General features: G+C 31.9%; 1 protein-coding gene across 2 annotated transcripts in view; it reads right to left on the reverse strand.

The window, feature by feature from the left end:
• Window positions 1-4,521: 4,521 nt before the first annotated feature.
• Window positions 4,522-26,490, reverse strand: part of LOC130894957 (octopamine receptor 1-like) — an 85,589-nt gene continuing 63,620 nt past the window's right edge. The window contains exons 3-6 of one of the 2 annotated variants that reach the window (XM_057802026.1): window positions 18,585-18,813; window positions 14,413-14,599; window positions 9,416-9,507; window positions 4,522-7,702 (exon numbers count right to left, since the gene is read on the reverse strand). In XM_057802026.1, coding sequence (XP_057658009.1) covers window positions 7,183-7,702; window positions 9,416-9,507; window positions 14,413-14,599; window positions 18,585-18,813 — 1,028 coding nt within the window. In that variant the 3' untranslated portion in view covers window positions 4,522-7,182. The remainder of the gene's footprint in view (window positions 7,703-9,415; window positions 9,508-14,412; window positions 14,600-18,584; window positions 18,814-26,490) is intronic. The other variant, XM_057802025.1, reaches the window with a different exon arrangement.

Below are 26,490 nucleotides of genomic sequence, written 5' to 3' on the forward strand. Positions count from 1 at the left end.
TACTTCAATAGATTTGAAACTGATGCATCAAAAAACAGAAAATACAGAAAAAAAAATGAGAAAATCAAGAAATTTTCTTGATAGAAACTAAAGATATCATTAATTTGTATCACTAATTATTTTTTTTTTCAATATTTTTGAACTTGACACCTCAAAATAATAGTAAATTTGTCTTGATTTTAAGTCTTTTTCTATGAAAATCAGTTTTTCACATGTTATTTTAAACTGATTTTCATAGAAAAAGAGATACAAAATCAAGACAAATTATCACCAAAAATATTCAAAAAGGTCTAAAAAAATAGGAAATAGGGAAAACATGAGAAAGCTCAGAAATTTCTTTAATAAAACCTAAATAAAGTAAGTGAATCTGATTAAGTAATTTCTTGAGTATGTGAACATAGATTTTACTGATAGCTAAAAAATAAATCCAGTAATTTGTTGGCAAGAAGTACTATTTGTCCTTCAATAGAATGATAGTGGATTTCATTCTAAAATATTAGAAAAATATTATCAAAATATCTGATATTGAAACCTGAGAAAAAGCAAGAAGAAAAATCAGAAATTTCATTGATGAGATGCACTAATTAGTCTTACTTCAATAGTTTTAAAATTGATGCATAAAAAAACAGAAAAAATGAGAAAATTAAGAAATTTCATTGATAAGTTTAGTTTTTCTTCAATATTCTTAAAATAAGTTTCGTGGGCACCATAAAACATGGAAACTACAGCATAAAAATGAGAAAATCTGGAAATTTTATCAGTAAAAAATCAAATTTTCATTAATAGGATTCACTGATTAGTTTTAGTTTGAAATAATTCCCATTGGTACCTGGAAAATAAAAAATACAAGAAAATGAGAAAAAATCCCATTAGTAGAACCTAAAAACTTCACTGGTGAAAATTAGTAACTAATTTCCTTAGTATAAAGTAGATTTTATTGATACCTCAAAAATAAAAGAAATATTCCACTACACAGATTTACTAATCAGATTTTCTTCAATATTTTTGGAATAAGTTTCGTTGATACCTCTAAAAGAAAATACAGAAAAAAATGATAAAATCCAGAAATTTCATTAGTAAAAGTAATTTTATATCAAAATTATTTAAATAATTCCCATTGACGTCTGGCATAAAAAGCCAAAAAAAGAACTCCAGGAATCATAAAAATGTCATTGGTAAAAGTAACTTAAAAAAAATGAGCCTGTCAAATTAACATGAAACATGGATGACATAGCTTTAGATAGTGATAAATGATAATAAAGTATTAATTCTTTACTAATCTTTTTAGTTGATAGTACAAAAGTTGAAATCATCTAGAAATTTTTCTACTGCTCAAACGTTTCTTTGTTATTTTTGATCAAGAAAACCAAATTGGCATTTTCGTAACTTTCTCTTTATATTTGAACAATACAAATGTACAAGCTATATTAAAATGGAATTAACAACATAAACTCATGGTATTTTACACCGCTCATTTCTGATTAGACCAAATAAAAAACAATAATATTGATCTATTCATATCACAAAAAAAAATCAAAAGACCTAGAAAAAATTTGTTTCCAAGTTTTTCATAACAATATATAACTATTTGTTATTTTTTGTATATTTATCTCATATTATGTTGTTCAGTTGTGATCCTTTGTTATTTCTTTCGGTAAATACTTCGTTCTATATACTACATTTCGAAAAATACGAGGACGAGTGAATAAGTTGTGAAAATTCTGAATTGACAACTGTTGGAAAATGTAACAAAATAAAAATTTACAAATGTGATAAAATGAAGAATGTACATTGTTTTGACGGAATCAAGGAAAAAAATTAAGAATAAAATTTGAAAAATTGTATTTTTAGGACTTTAGTTTCAAAAAACAGAAAAAGATTAAAGGAACAATTGAAACATAATTAAAAAGCTAAAAAAAGTTGAGACAAGTGATGAAGCAAAGTATTTACAACGTTGCCAGACACAATAAATGAAATTAATGAAAAACTCGATACAGAATTTTTTATAAAAAGCAAGCTAAAATTAATTAAATTAAGTAATCAAATGAGGTAGAAAATAATGATAAAAATTTGATGATCTGGTTAAAAAAATGAAAAAAAAATATTTAAAGAAATCAAATAAAATGCTTCCATGGAAATAATTGACTTCAATTTTAAAACTTGAACAAAACATTGATGAAAAAAGTGATTAGAATATTCAAATAATCAAATGAAATGTCTGCACGAAGAGATTCGACTCCCAAAATTTTATTTGCTGAATTTTTAAAAACATCTCCAAAACTGATAAAAATCGATAAAAAATTGAAAAAAAGTCATTCGATTAAAATTCTACATGTAAAAATTGTTATAAGTGATGAATCGAACTAGGATCTACAATGTTGCCAGTTAAGAGAGATGAAATTCCTGAAAAACTCAAATAAGGCACAAAATAATGGAGTCATTTGAGTCACAAAATTTTATTTTTTGACGAAGATATTCGATCGAAAATTTTATTTGCCGGATTTCAGTTTGAAAATATTATCCAAAAATTGATAAAAAAATAAACAAGAAACTGAAAATAAATAACTCGATAAAAATTCTACAAGAAAAAATTGCGATAAGTGATAAAGCAAAGTATTTACAATGTTGCCAGATTCAATAAATGAGATTCCTGAGATATTCGATCCAGAATTTTTAATAGAAAACAAGCTAAACATTATTAAGGTACAAAATAATGGTGAAATGTACGACAAAATGAGAAAGAAAGTGCTTTGACTACCAAATTTTTTTTAGAACTCTAATATCAAAACAAATTTGTCGTTTGTTTATCAAAATTTTAACGAAAGGCTTCAAAATTGAGTGGATGATGAAATATGATTAGAAAAATAACGTGTGCATTTCATCAATGAAAAATTTATTTTTTACATGTTCAATTTTCAATTCAAAAATTTATGAATTAGGTTTAAAATTATCCAACGATGAGATCAGAAACAAAACTTATTTTAATAACGAAATATTTTTGAATAGATACAACAATATATTATCCAAAAATCTGTATTTCAATAAAAATGTTATTATGGATTTATCAACTTACCTACGTAACTTTCTAAAAACTATAAACGCTATAATGAAAATAGCTATATCATATCGAGTCTTCTATTTTGCATATAAAATATAAAACTACAAAAAAAAAGTATAAAAAAATTATTATAATGTAAAAAATATTATAAAATATAGTGGTGTCCCAAGAAGTTTTATATATATATATATATATATATATATATATATATATATTACAATGTAATTGTGAATTTCTTGTTCTTGTAAAAGTTGTAGTTAAAGAAAGCGTTTACAGAAATTGAGTTTATATATAAATAGTGAATTTATTATGAGATAAAAAGAGTTAATTCAAATCTGATTATAGTGTGGTTTACATGAAAAAAGATTCACATGACTAAACAGTAGGTCTCACTGCAGGGATTTCTCCAAAAGATTAAAAATTCTGACTCTCCCTTCCATTTCATTTTTGAATCCGTTTGCTTAATTCCTAATTTTACAATTTCAGAAAGATCGTTGCATAGCTACCCACTTAGGAACGTGAAGCACGACCTTCTACATCTACCTACTCCACGTTCAGAAGTTAAGGGCTCAATATTTTACAATGAAAAAAAAATGCAAATCACTTGCCAATTGAAATCAAATCGATATCATCTAATTTATTATATTACCTATATGATATGAGCACCAACCACAAGGAGACACTTAAATGCCCGATAAATTTTTTTGTAACAGTCCTTTATTCAACTTATTTATCATATGATTGTTTTTTGCGCCAATGACCAGCGCTGTCGAGGCACGTTAAAAAAACTGAGAAGAAGATTTTGAAACTTTGATATTTGGTATACAGGAGATTTTTTCAACCGTAATTTATCTTGTGAAATAAACTTTCCTTATAAATATAATACTTTTTGGAACACACTATATGAACAAAGCACGCCAACACTTTACTGTTGTCAATCTAAAGCCTGAGAAACATAATTAACAATGTAATTTCGGTTACTTTTCTTTTTTTCTCAAATTGATACGCACGCCTTTAGTTTCGACGTGCCAAACAGTTTCCCAGCTTCAGCTTTAGTTTTGCTTATTAATTTAATAATACTTTATAAATAGATTTAAGTATTTTTGATAACTTGAAATAAATCTATTTTTAAGTATAAGTAGATATAAAGGCTTCCAAAACTCGCATGGTTTTTCCTAATACAACGCATAACCGAGAGTCCAGTTATTACCATAAACTTTTCGCGTTTTTTTATTGGTACCTATATTTCGAAAATATAAAAACTGATTGTCATGGGAACTGAAAGAAAAACGCGGAAATTTGTATGTAATTACTCAACATTTGGTGATATTATAGGTGATAATTAACTGTTGATAAGTTGAGGATACGAGGTCTGGTTATTAAATAACGAGACTGGTTACGAAAAAAGGGTCTACATTCGAATGCTCCCCTCCCCTTCAATATGCTCCCTTCCCCTTGCCGCACACCTTTCCATACGTGTTTTCTAGAGATGTATCGATACCAAAATTTTTCGATTCTCGATACTGATACGTAAAAAATCGATTCTCGATACCGATACCATCGATATAAAATAGCCCCTTGTGAAAAAAATTCTCTCACTAGAAACATATTCATAATTTGTTTGAACAACCTACAAACAAATTTTAAAATATCTATGCCTATACAGGGATCAATGAGGCAATTTCTAATGATAAAAAATGTAAGCCATACGCAAGGGTTAAGTTGTCGAAATTATTTAATAAATATAATATAATTTAATAAATATAATATATTAAAGACGATACGGAACTACTTTGACTGCCCAATAAATGTACCGAAGCAACCTGTTGTTTAAACAACAAATGAAATACCAAAATTTCATAACAATATAAACTGGATTAAAAAATAATTTTTCCGTCCATTTACTGGTATCGGTATAGACTTTTTGCGATCGATTCTCGATAGCAATGTCCATGAATCGGTGGTATAGATAATCTGTATCGAGAATCGACTCATTCCTCGTTTTTCCATTGATGGAAGCAGTGCTGGAAGTCTTCTTTGGTGAATGCCTTCAGGAGCTCTGCCATTTTTCGCTTACCGCTTCCATCGATTCAAATTGGGTCCCTTTCAAAGCAGATTTTATATTCCGAAACAAAAAAAGTCGCACAGGGCCAAATTTGGTGAGTATGGCGGGTGTTCGAGCACTGGAGTGCGCTTACTGACCAAATATTGCTTCACAGATAGCGCATTATGGGCGGATGCGTTGTCCTGGTGCAAAACCGGGCCGTTTTTTAAGAACTCGCTCTCACAGTGTTGCCAAAGCTAACAAATAGTAAGTTTGGTTGAAAATCTGACCCTCTGGAACCCATTTAGTCATCACGATACAGTTAATATCGAAAAAAAAAAAACGATCAAAATTGCCTTGAATTTTGATTCGCTCTCTCGGAACTCACTAAAGCGCCTACACCACTCAAAAACACGCGCACGAGATAGAGAATTGTCCCCATAGGCCTCTTGCAACAATTTATAGCACTCAGTAGGAGTTTTTTTCAATTTAACGAGCAATTTGAGATTGATACGTTGCTCCTGTCACTATAATAGTGACGGAAACGTGTTTTAGGACGATCATAGACAAGATATCTAGATAACGCACTACTCGTTTTTTACCCTATCCGTCTTGGGTAGGGTAAAAGGGCTTGCACTTGGTGGAAACAATTAGAAAAAAAAGAAAGAATGTGCCAAAGGAAGTGGTACATGCCAAATTGAAACCTGGAGAGGTCAAGTCTCTTGAAAATGAAAAAGGTGTAACTATTTTGAAGTGGAAAGACGCGATGTTTTATTATTATCCACAAAATATTCCACAAAGTTTGTGAGAGCTGTTAACAAAAGAGGTCAACAAAAGTACAAACCTAAAATTGTTACTGTTTATAACGAAACCAAAGGTGCTATTGATTTGTTGGATCAAATGACTGCTTATTCATCGCCATTGAGAAAATTAATTAAATGGTATAAGAAATTAGCTGTAGAATTGCTTCTAAACACTGCTCTTGTAAATGTAATGATTTTGCATCAAACAGTGTCTTATCTTTGTACTGAAACAAGTCACACAGAAATAGTAACTCCTTCAAGACCCATACGGATTAAACATGAGCTGAAACGTAAAGATGGTCCAGTGAGGATGCCTGGAAAATGGTGTAATGCATGTTATCACAATGACAGAAAGTACGCAAAAAATAAAATAAAAAAAGTAGCAACTTACTGTCCCGAATGCCCTTCCCAACCCCACTACTGTTTGTCGTGTTTCAACAAAAAACATCGTTATTGATTAGAACATTGATTTCTGTTTATGTAAATATGTTTGTAGTAGTCTAAGATTAAAGCTTTTTTTTATTTTTGTAACGTTTATGAAAGAATATTAAAAATGTTATTTTTTCAAAGCATATAGGATAATATAGGAACCTATATTATCATATTTCCAAAATATATATTCAGGCCAATCTAAAGAAATATACAAAGGGACCATGCCGGTTACCCAAAATAATATAACGCACATAAAATGTGCCCGGTAGCTTTCTACGATATTTCAATCAGTTTTAATAAAAAACTGATACATTCGGTTAGTTTCAAGTTTATTTTATACAAAAGTTTAGGTCTTTCATTGTATTTATCGACTAAGGTCGTACTGCCTCAATCGATGCTGCCTATCATGTGATGGTACATTAAGAAGATATCTGGAAAGCTACAATTGAGGTGCAAATATTATTCTCATGAGTAATAGACATCATTATTCCATCATTGAACAATACTATAAAAGTTAGTTAGAATAGACTTTACGATGTTGGTATGGAAAGTTCTAAACATTAACAGTGGATTTACGTACGTACTTTACACAAATAGGTAACCAATAAAAATATTTCTCGTTTATCTATCATTCATATTTCATAAGTGCTAGTTTCAAAAACCTTCTTTATTCAACACCTGTACGTTGTTTTATAATTCTTTTTACAGCACATATCAACTAAGGGCGCCCATTATTAGTTAAACTGTACATTATACAGTATTTTATAAAATATGGTTCCTTCAGTTTTTCTCTCTATCTCTGTAACTTTCGTGAGGTAGAATCATTCGCGCATTTTCCCAGTGACTTATTTTTGCTGCATCGCCATATTCTGTCTATTATTCTTTGTAAAATGCCTAATAGTCAACCGCCAAAAAGCCAGTCGGAAATCGGGACTATAAAATGCGTATATAAAAGGATTTATGGCTGAATTTATCCAACCCAACCAAGTTAAATAAGACATAATTAAAGTATTGACTTCATTAGTGTTTATAAAAGGTGTTAATACGTAAAAAATAAAAAATGGTAACCAGCAGGCGATGAAACCACCGATGACGATGCTTAAAGTCTGCGCAGTTTTAGTCTCTCTTCTAAAGGAAGACACTCTAGAAGCTGGTTCGAAATTCAATACGGAAGTATCTAATGTTAGACTTTCCGGTCTGGATTGTCGCAATGGGAAATTACTCCTGTATAAACTTGCCGTTTGAGTTGGTGGTAAAGAGTCGTTGGTATGGTTGAACGAGTAATTAGATCGAAAGGATCTAGACTGAACTATTGGTTGCTTCTTTGCTTGTACGTTGTGTTGCGGTGATTCAGGACAATGGTTACTGTAAAAAAAATCATTTTTCAAAAACCACCTATCAGAAACGCAATAAAAAATGACATTTTTGTCATAAGTCTTAGTATGTAACGTTTTTCGTTTTCATTTACATTCTTTCTATTCGTGGCGTGAAATAATAAACACTATCACGGTCTCAATTTATTTACATTTAACTTATCACCTAAATTACTTTTACTAATTCTTTCTTTTCACTACGGCTATTTACTTAAAACTAAACTAGCTGCTTTTACACAAATAATTTATATACCTAAATAATATTCTACAAAGTTTTCTAGAAAAAAAAAAACAAAATAAATGAATAAATAGACTATCCTAGAAATTATTTAGAAGAAATACTATAAATAAACCACCCGCTACTAAAAAAATTATATACAAATAAACATCAGTAGAGTTCCGTCATTTATAAAAAATGTGAAAGACACTGCCCGAAAAGCACCGCGCGAATTCACCAAATTTATAATATTCTATAGTAGCTGGCATTGGAAAACTTGTTCGACAAATTACGGGGGCGGTTCAAATATGATCGAGACACTCTGTAAAAAAAATCTACCAGTCATTACTTGTGTAAATTTTGAACGTCTACTGTTTGTTTCTCCGATCTTCAATTACAGAAAAATATGCTAGTTTAAATGAGTTTGGTTAACCGACTTAACCTCCAAGTAATTTTGACTCAAATTTTCCCACTCAGATATAACACCTCAGTACAGTAGTAGCAGTCGTAGAAGACGGAGAGATTTTCTAGTTTATTCTATGTTCAATGTTAGCTGGTTTCAAATCTTTGGATCTCACCTTTCTGTAAATATTGCCCCACATTCAATAGGGTTCAAGTGAAGGTACTGGTGTATTATATTCCAGCGACATGGGGACGTGTGTTGTCAAGTATTAACACAAAGTTATTGTCTATAACTATGAGGAATAACTTGTGGCACTTAAATCTTTGTATTGTACTATAACTAGCAATTAATGATCCTTTATCTGTGTGAGCCTTTGAAGATATTCCACCCCACAACATGATAGACTCTCCTCCTTAATTTGTTGAAGGTATTCTCAGATTTGAAGTACATAAAAAAAATGTGGACTTGTCTGTGAAAAGTACTTTACCCAATCTTGAGCATTGAGTATTTTGACTTAGCTGCACGGTGTTTCTTGGTCAGTTTGGGAGCATTGTCAGCTACTCTATTTCTAATTCCAGCATTTAGTGAAATATTTCTCAAGTTTTGTTAAGTAAATTTTACATTTCGAGCTTCAGCTAACTCTATTTGAAGCTGTCTTGTCGTTGCACGTCTTCTTCGTGAGGTTTCTCTTTATTTGTCCTTACTAAATTGTAACCATTGATGTATCCAAAATTAAAATTATGCCAAAGACATCAGACACTTTGTTGACCAGTGTAATTATTAAAAAATATTTTATACAAAGTGTTCTTCTGTTAATATTTTTTTGTGAACTCTCTATAACCATTTGAGAAATGCTATCTTAGTCTGTCCATTAAAAATGTGGGACCATTGTTGATATTTTAATAAAAAAATGGTCAAAATTGATCTATATATGAATCGCTATAAATTTTCTCTCACATTGAAAAGGCGACTTCGGTGGAGTCAGCCATTTTCTCAAAGAAACTTTGGACTTTTGTTTTCTTATCATATAGAAGAAATAAAAAAATTCTCTTTCCAAAAACTATAAACATAAACCATAAACTCACCTTTGACCTCTCAAGTTAGTATCTTCACATTCCGAGGAGCCCCTATCTAAATCAGATTCTTCTTTTGTGTTGTAAATTAACTTCTGATTTTTCTGAAAAAAAATACTACATTTAGTTTTGTTTCCGAGAATATCCTATATAAAAATCATCTTTTGGAAGTGGACAATGCCGATCACGTTTAAATCTTAAACTTCCAAAAACATTCTGCTGATGTTGCTAATGCTGCCATCTCGTATAGGGCCGGTCAGTGGCTGTTATTATAAGGGGCCGTCCATATATCTCGTGATGGATTTTGAAGCATTTTTGAACCCCCTACCCCCTCACGTGATTAAGCAGGATTTTTTGTGTCACCCTCCTCCCCCCTTAAGTAACACGTGATATTTCATGTTTTATAATTATTGAAAGAATAACACATAATTAAACCTCAAAACGCTTTCTTAACGATAATGAATTCTTTAGAATGAAGTTCTTTATTACTTCTTTATTATTACATACGAAGTAAATGAATAATGAATTTATTTTAATTTCTTATTGATCATCTTCAACCCATGTAGATTGCATGTTATTTTCAATGGTAACTGGTGCAATGCATTCATCTGCACACGTGATTTCGAATGTTTTTTCAAGGTCACATTCTATATCGTTATTTTATTCGTCAATAGTTGGAGTCTCACTTTGAGTTGATTTACATGATGTACCTTAACCCTTATAGAACAAAAGTAAATTCCACAGTATTTACATGTTCTCTCTGTAACTTCTAACTTTACTGTTGGACAATAGTAGCCATATGGCAATTTTTTGATATTTTGCCAACATTCTATTTGAAGGCTATTCATTAATGAAAATTCTGCAAACGATTTACCATCGTGTTCTTGCTGGTTTGGTACTTTTAAACCTTCTTTGCTCTGATCAATTGGAATAGGCGCTCGTAAAAAACATGTAGGAACTACAATTAACCAACACCTTCGCATGCTAGAACTTAGAAATAATGCAGTAAAATTTTCAGGATTTATTTTTTAGTAAACAGAGATCTGATTCCGCAACGCTGTGAAATTCTCCTCTTTGAATAAAAATCTTGAAAATATAATTATATGAAATATCACGAGATTAGTTTGCTAATCCCCCCCTCTCTAATGTGATCGGCCAGAATGTTTGTATTCAACCCTCCTCCCTCACAGCCATTACGAGATTTATGCACATTTATGCCCTTAAGACATTTTATTATTAGTTTGTCATAGGGAATGGACAAAGGAGAAGTTAGAAAAAACACTTGAGGCCATTAGGACTGGAAGATCAACAGCCAAGAAGTCCCTTCAGTACGCTACAAGATCGGATAAAGAAGATTGTGTTTGGTTAATTATTAAAAAGAGTTTATTTTGGTTGAAATTTAAAAAAATACATATAATATAGTTAAATACTAAGTAAAATACAGTGCCTATGTGTTTTAATTTGTGATTTTTAAAGCAAAAATATAAATAATTTCAATATATTTGATTTATTTTGGAGAATTAATTTCGGTGAAATAGTGAAAAATATTTTGGATACTCATGGCATTATTGATACATATAAAAATGAATCCCCATTTTCCTTGGTGAAACTATCACGCGTGAACGGTTTGTTGTTTTTGTTATTAACAGGAGAAGGTTCTTATGAACGGAAAAATTTTAAAAATGGCACGGAAAATTAGAAAATTTAAGAATACTAACTTCTAACCTTAGTGCTTTGGACAATATAATGGTATCTTACGTAATGGGCTTACAACACGTGTAACGTATTATACTTTTTCTACGCTTATTCATAGCATGCTACTCAAAAGTACGTGCCCTATTTTTAAAGAAATTGCATAATGTGCTGCCTACATTTAGGGGCATCACTCTTTCAATCCTAAATATATCTCGTTAATACCTGTAGGGTCAGCTAGTAAAAAATAAAGATAATATAAATAAAACGTCGTTTTATTTTGTTTCAGTACTTGTTAGAAGCAAACCTGTGTTTATTTTGAATGACCGGTAATACCTCAATCTATCACCCGTACCATAGGGTAATAGCAGTCAATGAAGGGTTTCACAAAATGATTAAAAAATATGAAACGCGTGATAGATTGATCATCTGCTTGATATATATATATATATATATATATATATATATATATATATATATATATATATATATATATCTTTATTCCACTATATAGGCTCTGTAAATAAATGATTACCTATGCCGTAAGTCCCTAAAATAAATTAAAAATGGATCAATGCTAAGGTGACCGCCATTCCCCCATATTACCCTAAACGTTTGTCTCTGCCAACACCCTTATTTATCTGAAATTGCTTTTCTGTAAGCCATTTTTCAAAGGTCGGGAACAGAAAGTAATCGAATGTGCTAGATCAGGTCAATATCGAGGTTGAAGCAATACATTAAGGAGCGTCATGATGAGGTGGGGCTATTAAGTAACGAGACTGCTACAGAAAAACTACACATGCGCCAAAGTCTAGCGAATGTCAGCTGTTTAGCCTGAAGCCTACTATTCCGAATGCAGTGACTATATTACGTCTGTAGACAAACCAGTGTAGCCGTTGTCTTCGTTTCTATAGGGGTTGTTTCTTGTTTTGACGTAAAAATAGAAAAACGAATTGTCGCGAAATTTCCGTGTAAAAAATGAAAAAAAAAGGGAATAAACTAGAGGAAAATTTGATGCTCAAAGAGGCATCAAGAGTTGAGCGAAGAAGAAGTGATTTCTGATAGTTCCAAGCTTTTAAGTTGTGAATGCTTAAGCTACAAAAGTACGTTGATGGTAATTAATTTGAACAATGCCAAAATAATTTTTCTATAAAGATTTATAGTTTTCTTCTCTCTCTCTCTCTCTCTCTCTCTCTCTCTCTCTCTCTCGAATTATATAGTGCCTCCCTCGTATATTTTATATTGGAATTATTGTCAAAATAATATTTTCGATATAAACTATAATATCAATTAAAGAGTAATTGGAAATAATTTAATCAAACAGAAAACTGGGTTAATGAAATTATTTTTTCAATATAGTACGATGTGAACAAATAACTGTTAACTCAGTGGACAATAACATTTAGTTTATTACAAAAAATATTTCAATTTTCGATATTACACTCGAGTAGTTTGAGTGGTGCCTGCCCTGTGGAGCTGCCTGTGGATATTGGAATTTCTGTAGGTTGTAGTTTTCGTGCCTTGGTAGCTAATTCCACAAACTTGCACTTCTCCAAATAAAGGAGACCAGATAAATTATTCTGAATGTCTACAGGCGAACTCGGTGCTCATGAGCCACGTCCGCCTGTCGAGTAGGTCATGCAAAAACTGCTCTAGGTACTAATATGTTGGACAGCTCGTAAGATCTTTGCCATGGTAGTATCGGTATCCAGACAGGAGCAAATCCTTAGTGAAACCGTCAGACTTCTTTGTAAAAACAGCAGTCTGTGTCTTTGCTGCATAAAACTCAATAAAATTTGATCCTTAACTAATTTAGCTAACGCCGATGAAGATATAAGGTGGTAGACACGTGTCCCATTATCTTATAATAATTATTGCCTCCACAGAGGCAATTGTGGATCGATTTTCTAACTAACTACAATATGTTGGGCAGATCGGCAATAAAATTAGCGAAAATCACTTTATACTGCTATAATTCGTTTTTATTATTTATTTACCCTCAATATACCGGTGATTCCATATTCCCATAGATACAGATATCCAAGGAATTTATGTGGGAGTACGAAATGACCGCAGGACCGGCAACAGAGTCGCAATAATTCTCCGCTTATATTAACTCTTAACTACCTACGCTTCGTGGTAATAATTGTGATGTTTTTATATCCCAACGCTAATTATTGTGCTTTTTGTCCAACTCATGTAATAAGAAAGGATATAACATCAATACAAAAAATGTTTCATAACTTTTCGAGTCTTCATTTCAATTAGCAGTCATATGAAATTATAACGTTCTTTACAAATATTTTTTGCAGCGATTTTATAGTTTTTCTTTGGGGCTAATTTGCTCCATTCCTTTTCAAGATATCAACCCTATAAGATGGTGAGATAATTATTAATTTTTCTAGAAAATTTGAATAAATTTCCCACCTCCTTTCGAGACATAAACAATATAAAATGGTTGATAAAATGGAGCTTCCATTTTCCTCTCAAATTCAAGTGAGCTTTGCATCCCTCTCCCCAATTTTAATCGTATAATGGAGCAGTTGAAATAAAGTATTGTAATGCTTTTCTAATTTATTTATACGACTTCTATCCGTGGGGTTAATTAACAGACAATTTCTCTTACATTCTTTATTTATTTAAACACTATACACTATACTAACTTATAATAATTCACTTATCACAAATAATAAAAATAAACCGCTTGTTATAAAAACTGATATAAAAACAAATATCAAACGAATTTCGGGAAATTTATCAAAGGCGGCGCCTTCGACGAATTTTAGAATTCTACTATATACAAGCAGGACCGGCTCAAGGGCAGAGATGACAGTAACAGTATTAATTTATTTGAGAATTCTAATTAAACTCCTCCCCTGATATTAACCCTATAAAGAATTTATCAACATTAAGTATTAATTTTTTCCTAAAATTCACTCATATATGATTATATTTTATTCATCATCTCATAGAGTACATATCTCGGAAGAGGTGGTACGTAGAAATTTTGTAATAATTTCATACGTATATGTTTGGATGAAATTAAGGTTAAAGTTTACAAATATCGGTTTTTCGCGAATACTTCGTTTATTAGAACTTTTTTTGGTAGTTCGTATGAGCAGCTCTTTTAACTTTTAATTAATTTTTGTTTCATAAAGCTCACTAAAAATTTTTCGTTTATATAATATATTCTCTGTGAAATTCCAGATTTTTGGTAAAATATACGAGTTCGATCAAATCTTAGTTCTAGGTATGTAAATTTTTTTAATTAGTACAAATTGAATAAAAAACTATATAATAATTCAATTACTACTTACTCGAGGATGAGATGTATCAACGTGAGCGAGCTGGTCATGTCTTTGTGCTACAACACAAGAAATCTTAATGTAGACGTAGATCATTACTACCATTGGTATAAAGAAGGATCCCATGGCGGAAAAGATGACATATCCTGTGTTTTTGTTATATCGACAAATTTTTCCGTTATGTTTGCCATGTTCATACCTAAATAATAAAAAATAAATTACGTAATAGTGATAATAATTCATTTTGAAATTTTTAAAAAGTATTCGATTGTATTATAGAAAGTATTATTACAAATAACTCATAAACATAACCAAGACATGATTGAAAGGGTTTCTCCGGGCTCATGACTACAGCCGCAGGTGACCTTAGGTCAGAACCACGTTGGCGAAGGCCGACCTTTCTTTCATAAGGTTATTTTCATTCAATAACCTTAGAAAGAACTGGCAACGGAGCCCATACCAGCAACCGCATTTAAAAATTTAACATAAATAGAGTTTTTTTGTCTGAGAAAAAAAATATTTTAATATGTTTGTTTTATAATAGGGAATGAGCATGAATTTTTCTGTATTTTTTAATTCACCGTTCACATAATTATGACTCTATGAAAATAAAAATTTTTTGTCAAAAAGTCCCAATAATTTTTAAAATAATATTTAAAGTCTTGGTTAAATTTGGCTTGTTTTGAAGGCCTCTATTTTTCATGGACTTTAGATGACGTCTATTGCCACATCCAGTATTTATCTACGGTTTAAGGGTGACAGTTACTTTATACAGATTTTACGTTATAACAGAGACAAAAGTTATGGACAAGGTCAAAAAACCGTTTTGTGGGTATTTTATTATACCAGAAGGTAAAAATTCCTGATGAAGTGTTTTTTCAAGTACTGAGACATGCGAAAAAAAGAAGAAAGAAAAACAGGAAGCTTTAACTAGCCTCAAAAAATTAAAATCAAATTTTTTATCTGGTCCCGATTGGCTACCAGCCTTTCTATTACGAGACTATGCTTCTGTTCTTGCAAAACTAATATGTTACTTTACTTTAATATCTCGTTAAAATGTAGTAAATTTCCATTCACATGGAAAACTTAAAATATAATATGATAAAATTCAACTCATCACAATTATTTCCAGCTTTTCTAAGGTATTTGCTCTACGAAGTTCTTTTCCACCACGTGAAACTTTCTAATATGTAATGAACAGCATGGTTTTTATCTTGGTAGATCTACTTCTGACTAAGTTATCCAAAATTGGTTCAGCTGATTCATTTACCAATTTTTTTGTCATACCTCACGGATAGAAAACTTGCTCCATGGACCACTGTTATTTTTAATATTTATAAATGACATCCTCTCAGGATTAAATTCTTATGTTTTCCTTAATGCTGATGATCTGAAGCTGTTTAATTCCATATCGAACATTGATGACTGCCACTTACTTATAATCTGATATAGATACAATTTGTGATTGGTGCGATGAAAATACATTTCAAAGTGTAATATCTTATCTTTCACCAGCAAACTTAACCCCCTTCATTTCATTTATCGTATTTCTAATAATGCGCTTAAAACGACTGCAACATTCAAAGATCTTGGTGGTACATTTGATAGTAAATTAAACTTTGTTGAGCATAATAATATTATCCTTGGTGGAGCCTTTAGGAACCTGGATTTCGTACTGAGAAACTCTAGACAGCTTACCGAAGTTAAAACAACTTTACTTTTTAATGTTTTTGTTCTTTTCTTATATGGGAAAATCATATCAGAAAAATAAATAATATTTCCAGAAAGTATGTTAAATATATATGGTTCAGGTCTGTTAATATTTATCCACCACAAAATTCTAACTTAAACGATCTAGCGACTAGACGTACGTGTTCTTTCTTGATATTCCTTCACAAAATTGACTGTTAAAACCACTTTTAGCCACCTTCGTAGATGATTATGAATGTCACAATAATAATCAGATTATAAAAACACTTTAGAAACACAAAAACTAACAGGATATTTCTTGCAAACATAAACAACACTCTGTTTTGACCACGATAAATACAGGACGTAGCATTTGATGCACGACCAAAGATGATACGTTTGTCAAATTTGAATTTCGCTCGCTTTTCAATGATCATTTCATACAATTCAAAACAAAGTAATTGTTGAAATAATGACTATAGTTTTTCTGAAAAAAAAAGTAATCAATCGAATTTATACCTGATGCATATTCCCTATTATGTCTAACGCTAAGTCTTTCTCACAGTATTTGTCTAGCGGTTGATATAACCAAAACAGTCACTTGTATTTACGGTTATATTGAGTGAACGGTGACATTTTTGGCAAATTTTTTCTCATAATCACTTAAATATTACTACCAAAATTATTTATAACAATGTGGAGTTTATAACAGTGCTGGCAAAATTACAAAAATCAAGCGAAAAAGATAAATAAAATGACAGTTTCAACCCACGAAGATAATGAATTTTGGTATTAGGATCAGTAGCTAAGAATCTAAGCATAGGCACCAGAAAAAATGCAAAATATACAGGTAAAAGTGACTATAACATTTCTAGGATCTTTAGAAAACAAAAATACCGTCCGTATCATATTTAGCAGTATTTCGGCGATTACTTCTTGAGGTATGTTCTCCCATTCCTCTAATGCCGCTTACTCAAGCTCATATAAATTTTGAGGAGATGGATTTCGACGACGAATGCGGTGTTTTAAAATGTCCCAGACTTGCTAGATAGGATTCGTATCTGGACTTCTTGGTGGCCAGTCCAGGATATGGATTCCTACTTAGGTAATTCAAAACATCTGCCGCAATGTGTGGTCTAGCATTATCATGCAAATGATCACCAATAAATGGCCCAAATAGAACAACGTAATTTTCAAGAATGTCAGTTATGTATCTTGCTGCGTTAAGGGCGTGTCTGGGAAGAGACACTAATTCTGTGCGGACATCAAAACAAATTCTCAAAACATGATAGACCCTCCTTGGAACGGCTCCCTGGGAATGATACAAGACGCGCAAATCTTTCTTCTCCCCCTCTTCGAATTTGATTACATCCATCTGGACCTCTTAGACCGATTCTTGTCTCATCAGTAAATAAAACTTGGCACCAACTTTCCAAATTCCAATCTAAATGTTGCCTTGCAAATCTTAGTTTAGCAGCACGATGCTGCCTGGTTAGCTAAGGTGCCTGGAGACCTCTTCTGCTGTGTAGACCAGAAGTTTGAAGGTATCGGCTTATTGATCTATCAGAGATATTTACATTTTGGACTTATCTTAAAAGGCTGTTGAGCTCGACACTTGTCATTGACCGATGAGTTCAATTGCAAATAACGGTCATTTCGAGGAGTTAAAACTGAAGGACGTCCTTGTCCAGGCCTCCTAGAATATGAACCGGTCTCTCGAAATCTTTGCATCAATCTGTCAATGGTTATGTGGTGCAAACCAAACAGATTTGCCACTTCACGATAACTTTTTCCCTGTTCAACTAACTGACTATTTTTTCAGCTTCGCGTTCACTTAACTGCCTTACTCTATTAATTTTTTGTTTAACTAGTTTCGACTTTAAACTTGATTGACTTAAATTACTGATTTCCACAAGTTGGTACAACAATAGAATGAAAAAAAAAACATTAAAATACGCATAAAATTAAAATTTGAAAAAACCACAAAAACAGTTATTTGCTGATAAGAAATTTTGCTAACATTTAAGATACTTTAACTTTTTGTGATAGAAAAAGAAAACTCAAAAGATTAATATTTTAGGTTTTGATATTGAAATAAAGGATGATGCGTTATTTATGGCTACGAACCAAATGTGAAATGTGGTCAGAAACTACTGCGCATATACGCTTTATGATAAGCTTCAATAAAAACCACTAAAGACCGATTTCCTTTGGAAAACTAATCTACTGACCTTTTAATGTCAGTAGGTAAACTGTACATTTCCCATATGTTTGAACTTCGCACTTACAAGTGCTGGGCACTCACCGACCTTGATTCCTATAGTGTGGAGATGGCGTCTTAGACGATACATCCGTTTTGAGTAAGTGTTTTAAATTTAAAACGATTTGGGGTATTTAAGTATGTAAAAATCCATATTAAAATTGTGTCGCGAGAATCAAAGTTTTAATTCGAGTGATTTGATAGACCGATATTTTAATTTATGTAATTTACTCACCATCCAAATATCGGAGGACAAGTTATAAGTAGAGAGCTGATCCATACTATGAGAATCATTCCGAATGCGAGTCTTTTTGATCTTCGATTTCTTGAATACCTTAGTGGTTGAGTTACGGCGAAATATCTATCGATACTAATAGCACATAAACTAAGAATCGAGGCGGTGCACAGTAAAACGTCGAGCGATATCCATATATCGCAGAGGATCCAGCCAAGCTCCCAGACACCTGTAAAACAATACAGAATGTCAGTATTCTATTGTGATTTTAACAAATTAACTAGAAAGGAGTATATAGTCGGAAGGACGAGATAAAGAAAAAATTTCTCATACGTTCATATTTTTTTAGGGCGTCAGTTTGCAGGAATAACATGGATAAATTTCATCTTTACTAATTTAATTCTATTTCAAATTTACTCTCGAGAGCTTTCCAACGACGTATTTTCAACATAAATATCACTGATGACCGGAATGTCGCTTAGAATATTTACCAGTGAAACGATTTCTACCATGTTTTTTAAACGATAAAAAAAGTTGGAGTGTTTTCCAAAAAAAAAAAAAAATGAGCATATCGATTGAATTCAACTATCAACGATATCGCATATAGGTTTTTCTCATAAAGTAGCTCTTTCTTTTACTTGAAGAAGTAAACTATACGGTGAAAGTAGAAAACAACAATAGATTCAACCTTCAGCGACATCCCATTGTTAGAATAACTATGAGGGTTGTTTTTTCTTTTCAATCTCTGATAGGCTGTAAATAAATAGTTCATATAAAACAATAATTTTGTTACCAACGGATTGGTACACTTTTCGAGATAATTACCAAAGAGATTTCGACATTTGTCATATCTGTGGACAAGCTTTTCAATATCCTCTTCAAAGAAAGTTGCCGCCAATGAATTCAAGTAGAGTACAAAACAGACCGTGAAATTTTATAAAAAAAGATTTTCTCTAAGCATTCTGTCAACTCGTTGAACCAGCTCATCTGAAACGACTGATTCGCGTCCTCGGCCCCCTTCATTATGTATCTTTAAACTTTCGACACCATTCACGCACAACACCATCACTCATGAAGTTTTCCCCATACACACGACTTATGCTCCGGTTTACGTGGTTGTAGCACAACGCCGACTGAAGCCTGAATGTCAACAATGGCGGAGTGTGTAGTGCGAGAGTTTCGCAGTCACCTACACGTTTTCTCCTGCCTGCGTAGCGTCTGCACGGAGCGATCGGAGGTTGAAAAGAAAACGGTCCTCTATATTGTATCTTAATAGACAATAAGATCTTCAGAAATGACTTAAAAAAATTATTTTATTGCACATAATTTATCATAAGATTTTATAGGATACAATCTGCATAGGCTATTGCAGATACTTTTAGTCCTTCTATATGCCAACGTCTTGTCTCGTAATGTGTTGGTCGTTTAAAACTTTCATTAACAACAAACGAGAATATCAGTGGGACTAGTATACATCATCTTCTACTTTGCGTTGTCTTGAATGTTTTTGATATTTCGTGTTTTGTTCTTACAGCGTCCTCATATAATCTTCTGATTCCGTTTATCGTTGTTTCGTCAACTCTTCTGTTTTCTCTTCTTCTTATTCTTAATCCATATTAGGCAGATTGCCTGTTCATTCTCCTCAGCATGCCCATTGCTTCAATTGATGGTAAGATTATCACTAAATATTTTTCGTGGCATTCCCATACTTCTTCTCCCCAGTGGTGAGTTGTCTCGTGCTATCCTTACTATTCTTTCCTCGCTAATTCTACTTATATGTTCGTCCCATTCCTTAATATTTTCTACTCTGCATTTTTGCCTTATGTCGTCGCTACATTCCCCGTCTAGGAGCGTTTTTCCAGTAATTTTTCGCAGAACTTTCATTTCGCTTGTTTCCAGGAGCCTTTTTGTTTTTGCTGTATCAGGCCGAGTTTCTGCTTTGTACGTCATTATAGGTCTGATTACAGTTTTGTAGGTTCTTGACTTGACCTCGATACTTATGTATTTGTTTTTTCATATAGTGTCGTTCAGACATACGGCTGCTTTTATTATTTGCTGCCTTACCTCTGTCTCAATATCACCATATCCGGATAAGTTAGTTCTATACCCAGATATTTGAATTTCATTTCTTGCTGGATTATTTTGTTGTCTACGACCAGCTTGCATTTTAGAGATTTTGCTGTGCAATTAAAGCGATATAGCGATATTTTGCAACCAGCATAGCATCGTCAGCATAGCACAGGATTGTAATATTGCGGTCACCCATTTTGTATCCGTTCAATCTTCGTATTTGATTTATTATTTCATCCATAATTATGTTGAAAACGAGTGGACTCAGTGAGTCGCCCTGTCGTATTCTTCTTTACACAGGGATTGGTTCGGTGAGCTCTCCGTCGATCTTGACCTGGATTTTGTTCGCGCTGTTTTCTCGGATCTACTATATATCGTTTTCCTGTTTATCTTATCAAAATCCTTTTCGAAGATGCGTCTCTTACAATTTTTCAAGAAATTTTTCTTTCTATAAAGTTCGCGTCTATTTGGTCTGTTGTTGTATTGAGAGTCTTCTAGGATTTCTTCAATAAACTTTCTTAGAATCTTTTCATTTCCCGTATAGCTGTGCATCGTACTTTAATGCCCTTATGATTTTCTCTCTTCTGTATTCTCTCTTGTAAATTTGCTAGTCTGCTAGTCTGCTAGTCTTCTGGTACCACTCCTGTTCTTAGTATTTCAATCATTTCAGTTGTTAGACAGTACATCATCAAGTCATTTCCTACTCTCTGCATGTCCATTAGTATACAGTCTTTTTCAGCTTTCTATTATCTATTATTATGTTGTTTTCTTCTTCTCTTGTTATTTCTACTCTTTACAATAATTTTTTAGAATATTATCTCCATGTTTTCAATATTTCTTTATCTTGTGGTATAATTTGTCCATATACATCTTTCACATTCTCTTCTTATTTTCTTTATAGTCATTCTTCATTTTTGTTCAATGATTTTGGTTTTTCTTCATTGTTTTTTGTATTTTTGCCATCTTCTTGAGTTTTTGTAGATAGATAAATTTTCCATCATTGATTTTTCTTCTTCCCTACTTCTTTCTATTTTTTGTTGTTTCACCAATGTTTTCTTCCAAATTCTATGTTGTACCGCATGCTTGCTTTGCTGCTTTAATACTCTCTATGTGTAATCAAATTTTTACCTTAATTTTTCTACTATGTCGTATTCTTTGTTGTCGGTTAGCTTTTCATTTAGGTATTATTGATTTGTTTATCTTCTAATTTGTCACACCTAGTCTTTTTTTTCTACAGTTTTCTCTAGTCTTTACGTAGTCATTTTCCATTCAATTTCCAGAGGAAATGGTAAGTTCCAATCTGCACTATTACCATTTGTTGGTAATATGGGTACTACAAGGTTGAGTTTGAATTAAAATGCTACCTGGTAACCTTATCTATTTTATAGGTAAACATCTATTCCATCATCCACGTCATTCTTGGACATCCTATTTTCATAACACGCTCATTTTTCATTCATAGAAGGTATACATAGAAATCTTTTCCGTCTTTCCGTGTAATTCTTCATGTAAAATTTTTCTAACCGTTTTTATATCGGCGTTTACAGTCTAGGCAATAATCCGGATGCTTATTCGACGATCTGCATGCATAATTTGGTTGATTTTGGTCACAGGGCGACCTGGGCGCTGATCATCTTCAGTTCTCTCTCGGTCATTACCAAAGCGCATGTACTACTCAAAAATACGCGCAAGAGATAGAGAATTGTCCCCATAGGCCTTTTGCAGCTATTTATAGCACTCAATCGGAGATATCTAGATATCCAATGCACTACTAGTTTTTTACCCCACCCGTCTAGGGCGCAGCCTTGTTATTTGATAGCCAGACCTCGTGAAGTGTTAAGCCGTGGAACAAGAATTTTTAGTTAGTCTACAGAAGAAAAAAAATTCGAAAAGCGGCGTAAAAAATACCAGCCTGGTCTTTTCGCCGCTGCTTACAGGTAGGATAATTATAAAATATGCAATTACAAGATGATATCTTTTTTTCATTGTTCCATTTAAGGGTTGTTTCAGACAAGGGTCTTTTTTCGACACGCAATCTAATACAGGCCGTTGACTCTTCTGTATAATTCTGCGAATACAACGGTGATTCATATCTCTATAAAAGATATTTCAAAACATGATGAAGTAAATAATTTTTTGCAACCATAGAAAGTTGTAAATATTTATTTTACTTCAAAGTAATTAAAGAGAGGTTGATCAATATCTTTAGATATAATTTGTAAGGAATTTCGTAGGTATTTATTTGCGTTAATCTTCGGAATAACTGATATACTTATATCACTATCCATAAGTTGAATATTTGAACCCATTAATGGATCCATTAATCACTACTGTCGAATGTAGCTATAAAGTTGTATTACTACAGAAAATCGTTTTTAAAAATTTTTATCCAATGAACCACTGAATATTTCTAATACAGTTCTGTGCACATAGTCGGAACTGAAAGCCTGGACAGCGCATCAAGCATTTTTCAGAAATCTATGTAGTTGAAAAATTTGTTCAATTCAATCTAGAGAGGAGATGTCACAAACAGGAGATGATCATCATCATCCTATCCGATAGTCAAACTGCCTTTAGAGGTGTAAGCTCCAATATTGTATAATCCAAACTCGTTTAGGATTGCCTAGAGAATTAGCTGTTATGCTCGCTAAAGCGGGAACAGACAAGCTCTGAGAACAATGGAAAAAGCATTGGAAAAGAAGGTACATAGGTGCAAAACCAATTATTTGGACAACCTACAGGGGCTGAGACAGGAAAAAACTCTTCTGGGAAACTATAACCAGAGTAGATCTGCTGAATGTATCAACCTAAGTGCAGATTTGTTGCAGCAGACCACTACACTTGGGTTTGTATGAAATAAAAGACGAAGATCTCTGAGAATAGAAGCCACCCCACATTCTAGATCTTTGGGTCGCAGTATATACGAGATCCTAAATCTATATATACATACACATAGAAAAATTCTAATTTAGTGGATATGTCGTTGGTTCTCCTAATCGCGTGGTTCCTCATACATTTACTACTGTTGGAAGACGGTTTCAAAAAACAGAAAAATTTCATAACATTAATCGATAACGTCCTGTTCAAATCAGTGTGCGAGATAAATTTATTTTGGATACCATTGAAAATCATATTAGCACTAGTACTTTATCCAAAGAGAGTAATATATCAAGATTATATGTCTGTAAATATAATTATCGGACGTGATTTACTCCATACATATCATGTCTGGAAAGTTTTTACCTCAAGAATGTATTCAGCAAGTGAATTTCTGTCCATTTACTTTCAAAACCAAATTATTTATACTGATTACTTTACTAGTATAGATATTATAAATATGTATAACTATCAGAAAACATTTTTGTCTAATCGCATCACAATTACAACGTGATAAAAAATTATCAGTTACTAACCAGAGTCGACACCAATTATCAGCAACGAATAATTTTGTGTCTAATAGAAAATGAGGATTATTTTCAGCAATTTTTTCAAATTATGAATATTTCTATTTTTTTCTATAACACCATTAAATTGTTATTCTTCAAATGATTTTAGTCATTTTAGGATTCTGAAATGATATTAATATCCAACGCTATGTGTTGATAATCTTTTTTCAAATCACCTGAACTTGTATATAAACATGTATAACTATCATTAGTTTTTAGATGAAAACCTATTAGCCAGAGTCGACTTACATTTTCAGCAATGAATAATTTTGTGTCTAATTGAAAATGAGGATTATTTTCAGCAATTTCTTCAAATTATAAATGGTTATATTTTTTTATACATCATTAACTTGTTTTTTCATTAAATTATTCTTCTTCAAATGTTTCTAGTAATTTTTCGAATCTGTAATGAAATTAATACATATTGCTATGTGTTAATAATAACAATTTTTCAAATGAACAAAAAATTGTTAAAAAATTTTCTAGAATTGGTATGAAAATGATTTTTTTGAAATCAACTGATAGATAATAAACTTTTTAGGTTAAGTCGCCCCTAATCAACCCTCCAGATCGGTTAGATAGCCTTCTATTTATCATTACTCAATTTCTTCAATAGTCTTATGCAGTGTAGCAAATTTGGTATTTTTAAGATGAAGGGTTGCAAAGAAATAATTTTTTTCCAAATTTCTTAGTTTGAGGCACTATAACTCCTCAAGTATGCAACTTGTTTTGAATGTAAATTGCAAATTGCCCCCAATTCTCATATTTTAGCTGTTTAATAATCCATACCTATCGCATCCACCAGAAATTAAAATATTTAGTGTATTCACCAAAAAATGGAATACTCGTTTCGATCGAATGTAGTAAAAAAGTTTCAAGGCATACAGTTTAGTAAATTATTTATTCATTTATAAAATAGTCTTCGTATCATAGCAGTATCCCAACCAATAATTGGAAATCTCCCAAGTTAAGTTCTACAAATGATAAAAAAGAATTTATAATTATAAGTTTCAACTATAGCATGATTTGAAATTAGTATGTATAAAATTCTTGGAAATGGCCACCGGCGTCGCGAAGGCATTTTAATGCGGAGGGGAGAAGAAGTAAATTTTCCTAACTGGTACTCAAAAACCTCTCAGCTAGCATGTTACTTTCATAAAGATGATTAAATTCTTGTATGAATATGAGTTATTGAAACAAAACGGGTAATTCATATAACGTTTATTTAAAAGAGTTTGATAAAATTTAATTTTAGAAATATTAAAATACAAAACTAGATCAGTTGTTTAAGGCTTTCGCCGCCATCGTCTTATGAAAATTGGATTCTCGGGTTTTTAGGCCGCCGTCGTTGGTTTACTTAGTACTCCGCGCCATTTCCTTTAAAATCATCTTGTCGACCAAGTCATTCTCGCTTTTTATCAGCATCAAAAAATTTAGCCTTTCTTCGGCCATTGTCGTCCTGTAGGCATATTTTACGAACTTGAGTTAGCTAAATTTTCTCCCATTGGTTGCTGTTGAATAGCTAGTAGTGAAGACTAGTTTGCAAATAGTCTTGGTAGATTTCAGAACAGTTTTAAATTTAAGAGCTATATTTAAAACTGCTCGAATGGACTTTACACCATCCGATTCATTTTTGTCAAGGTCAAAAAATATTACTAGTTCTCCTTTCAAGACATTTTAGACTCTATTTATATACAGGGCATGGTTCACTTCTTATGGATTTCTTCCACCGTATTTAGAAAAAATCAGTATGCTATTGAGGAAGTTGAAATAAGCATTGAATTTATCAAAAAACTAGACATGAAACAATGTAATTTTCTTTTAACATCTTTTATTAGTGTTGAAGAAAATAGTAAACCTAGAAGGACATAGTGGATGTGTATCGTCTCCTAGAAGTGTGAAAACTTGAAAGACGTTGAGATTTACTTTTATCAAATTAATATAAATAAAAAATAAAACTTAGTTATGTACATAAAAAAATTTCAACAAGTGGTACAGAGTATATACACTGAGCAGTCAGCGACTTGGATAATGCATGTCTTATATTTGTTTCTTAACCATTTTGTAACAATTCATAAATCAAAACAGCTTATGAAACGAAATAAATTTGATACAAATCCATCCAAATTATTGTTTGTATGCGTAGAGTTTTCAATGTCTTGATATTTTGTGTTAAATTGTGTTGAAAAATCGAATATATCTGACAAAAGTAAACGGCAATACGCACAGAAATTTCCAGTCAACATTGTCATGATATTTTGTATTAAATTTTATCAAAAAACCAACAAAAATAGATTTGAAAATTAATATGAATTTTATTTAATACTAGCAGCAAGTAGAGAAAATGTAAAAATTACCTCATTCAATTTATTGCTGGAAAAGTCAAGAAA

Source organism: Diorhabda carinulata, chromosome 6, assembly GCF_026250575.1.
Source record: "Diorhabda carinulata isolate Delta chromosome 6, icDioCari1.1, whole genome shotgun sequence".
Lineage (NCBI taxonomy): Eukaryota > Metazoa > Arthropoda > Insecta > Coleoptera > Chrysomelidae > Diorhabda > Diorhabda carinulata.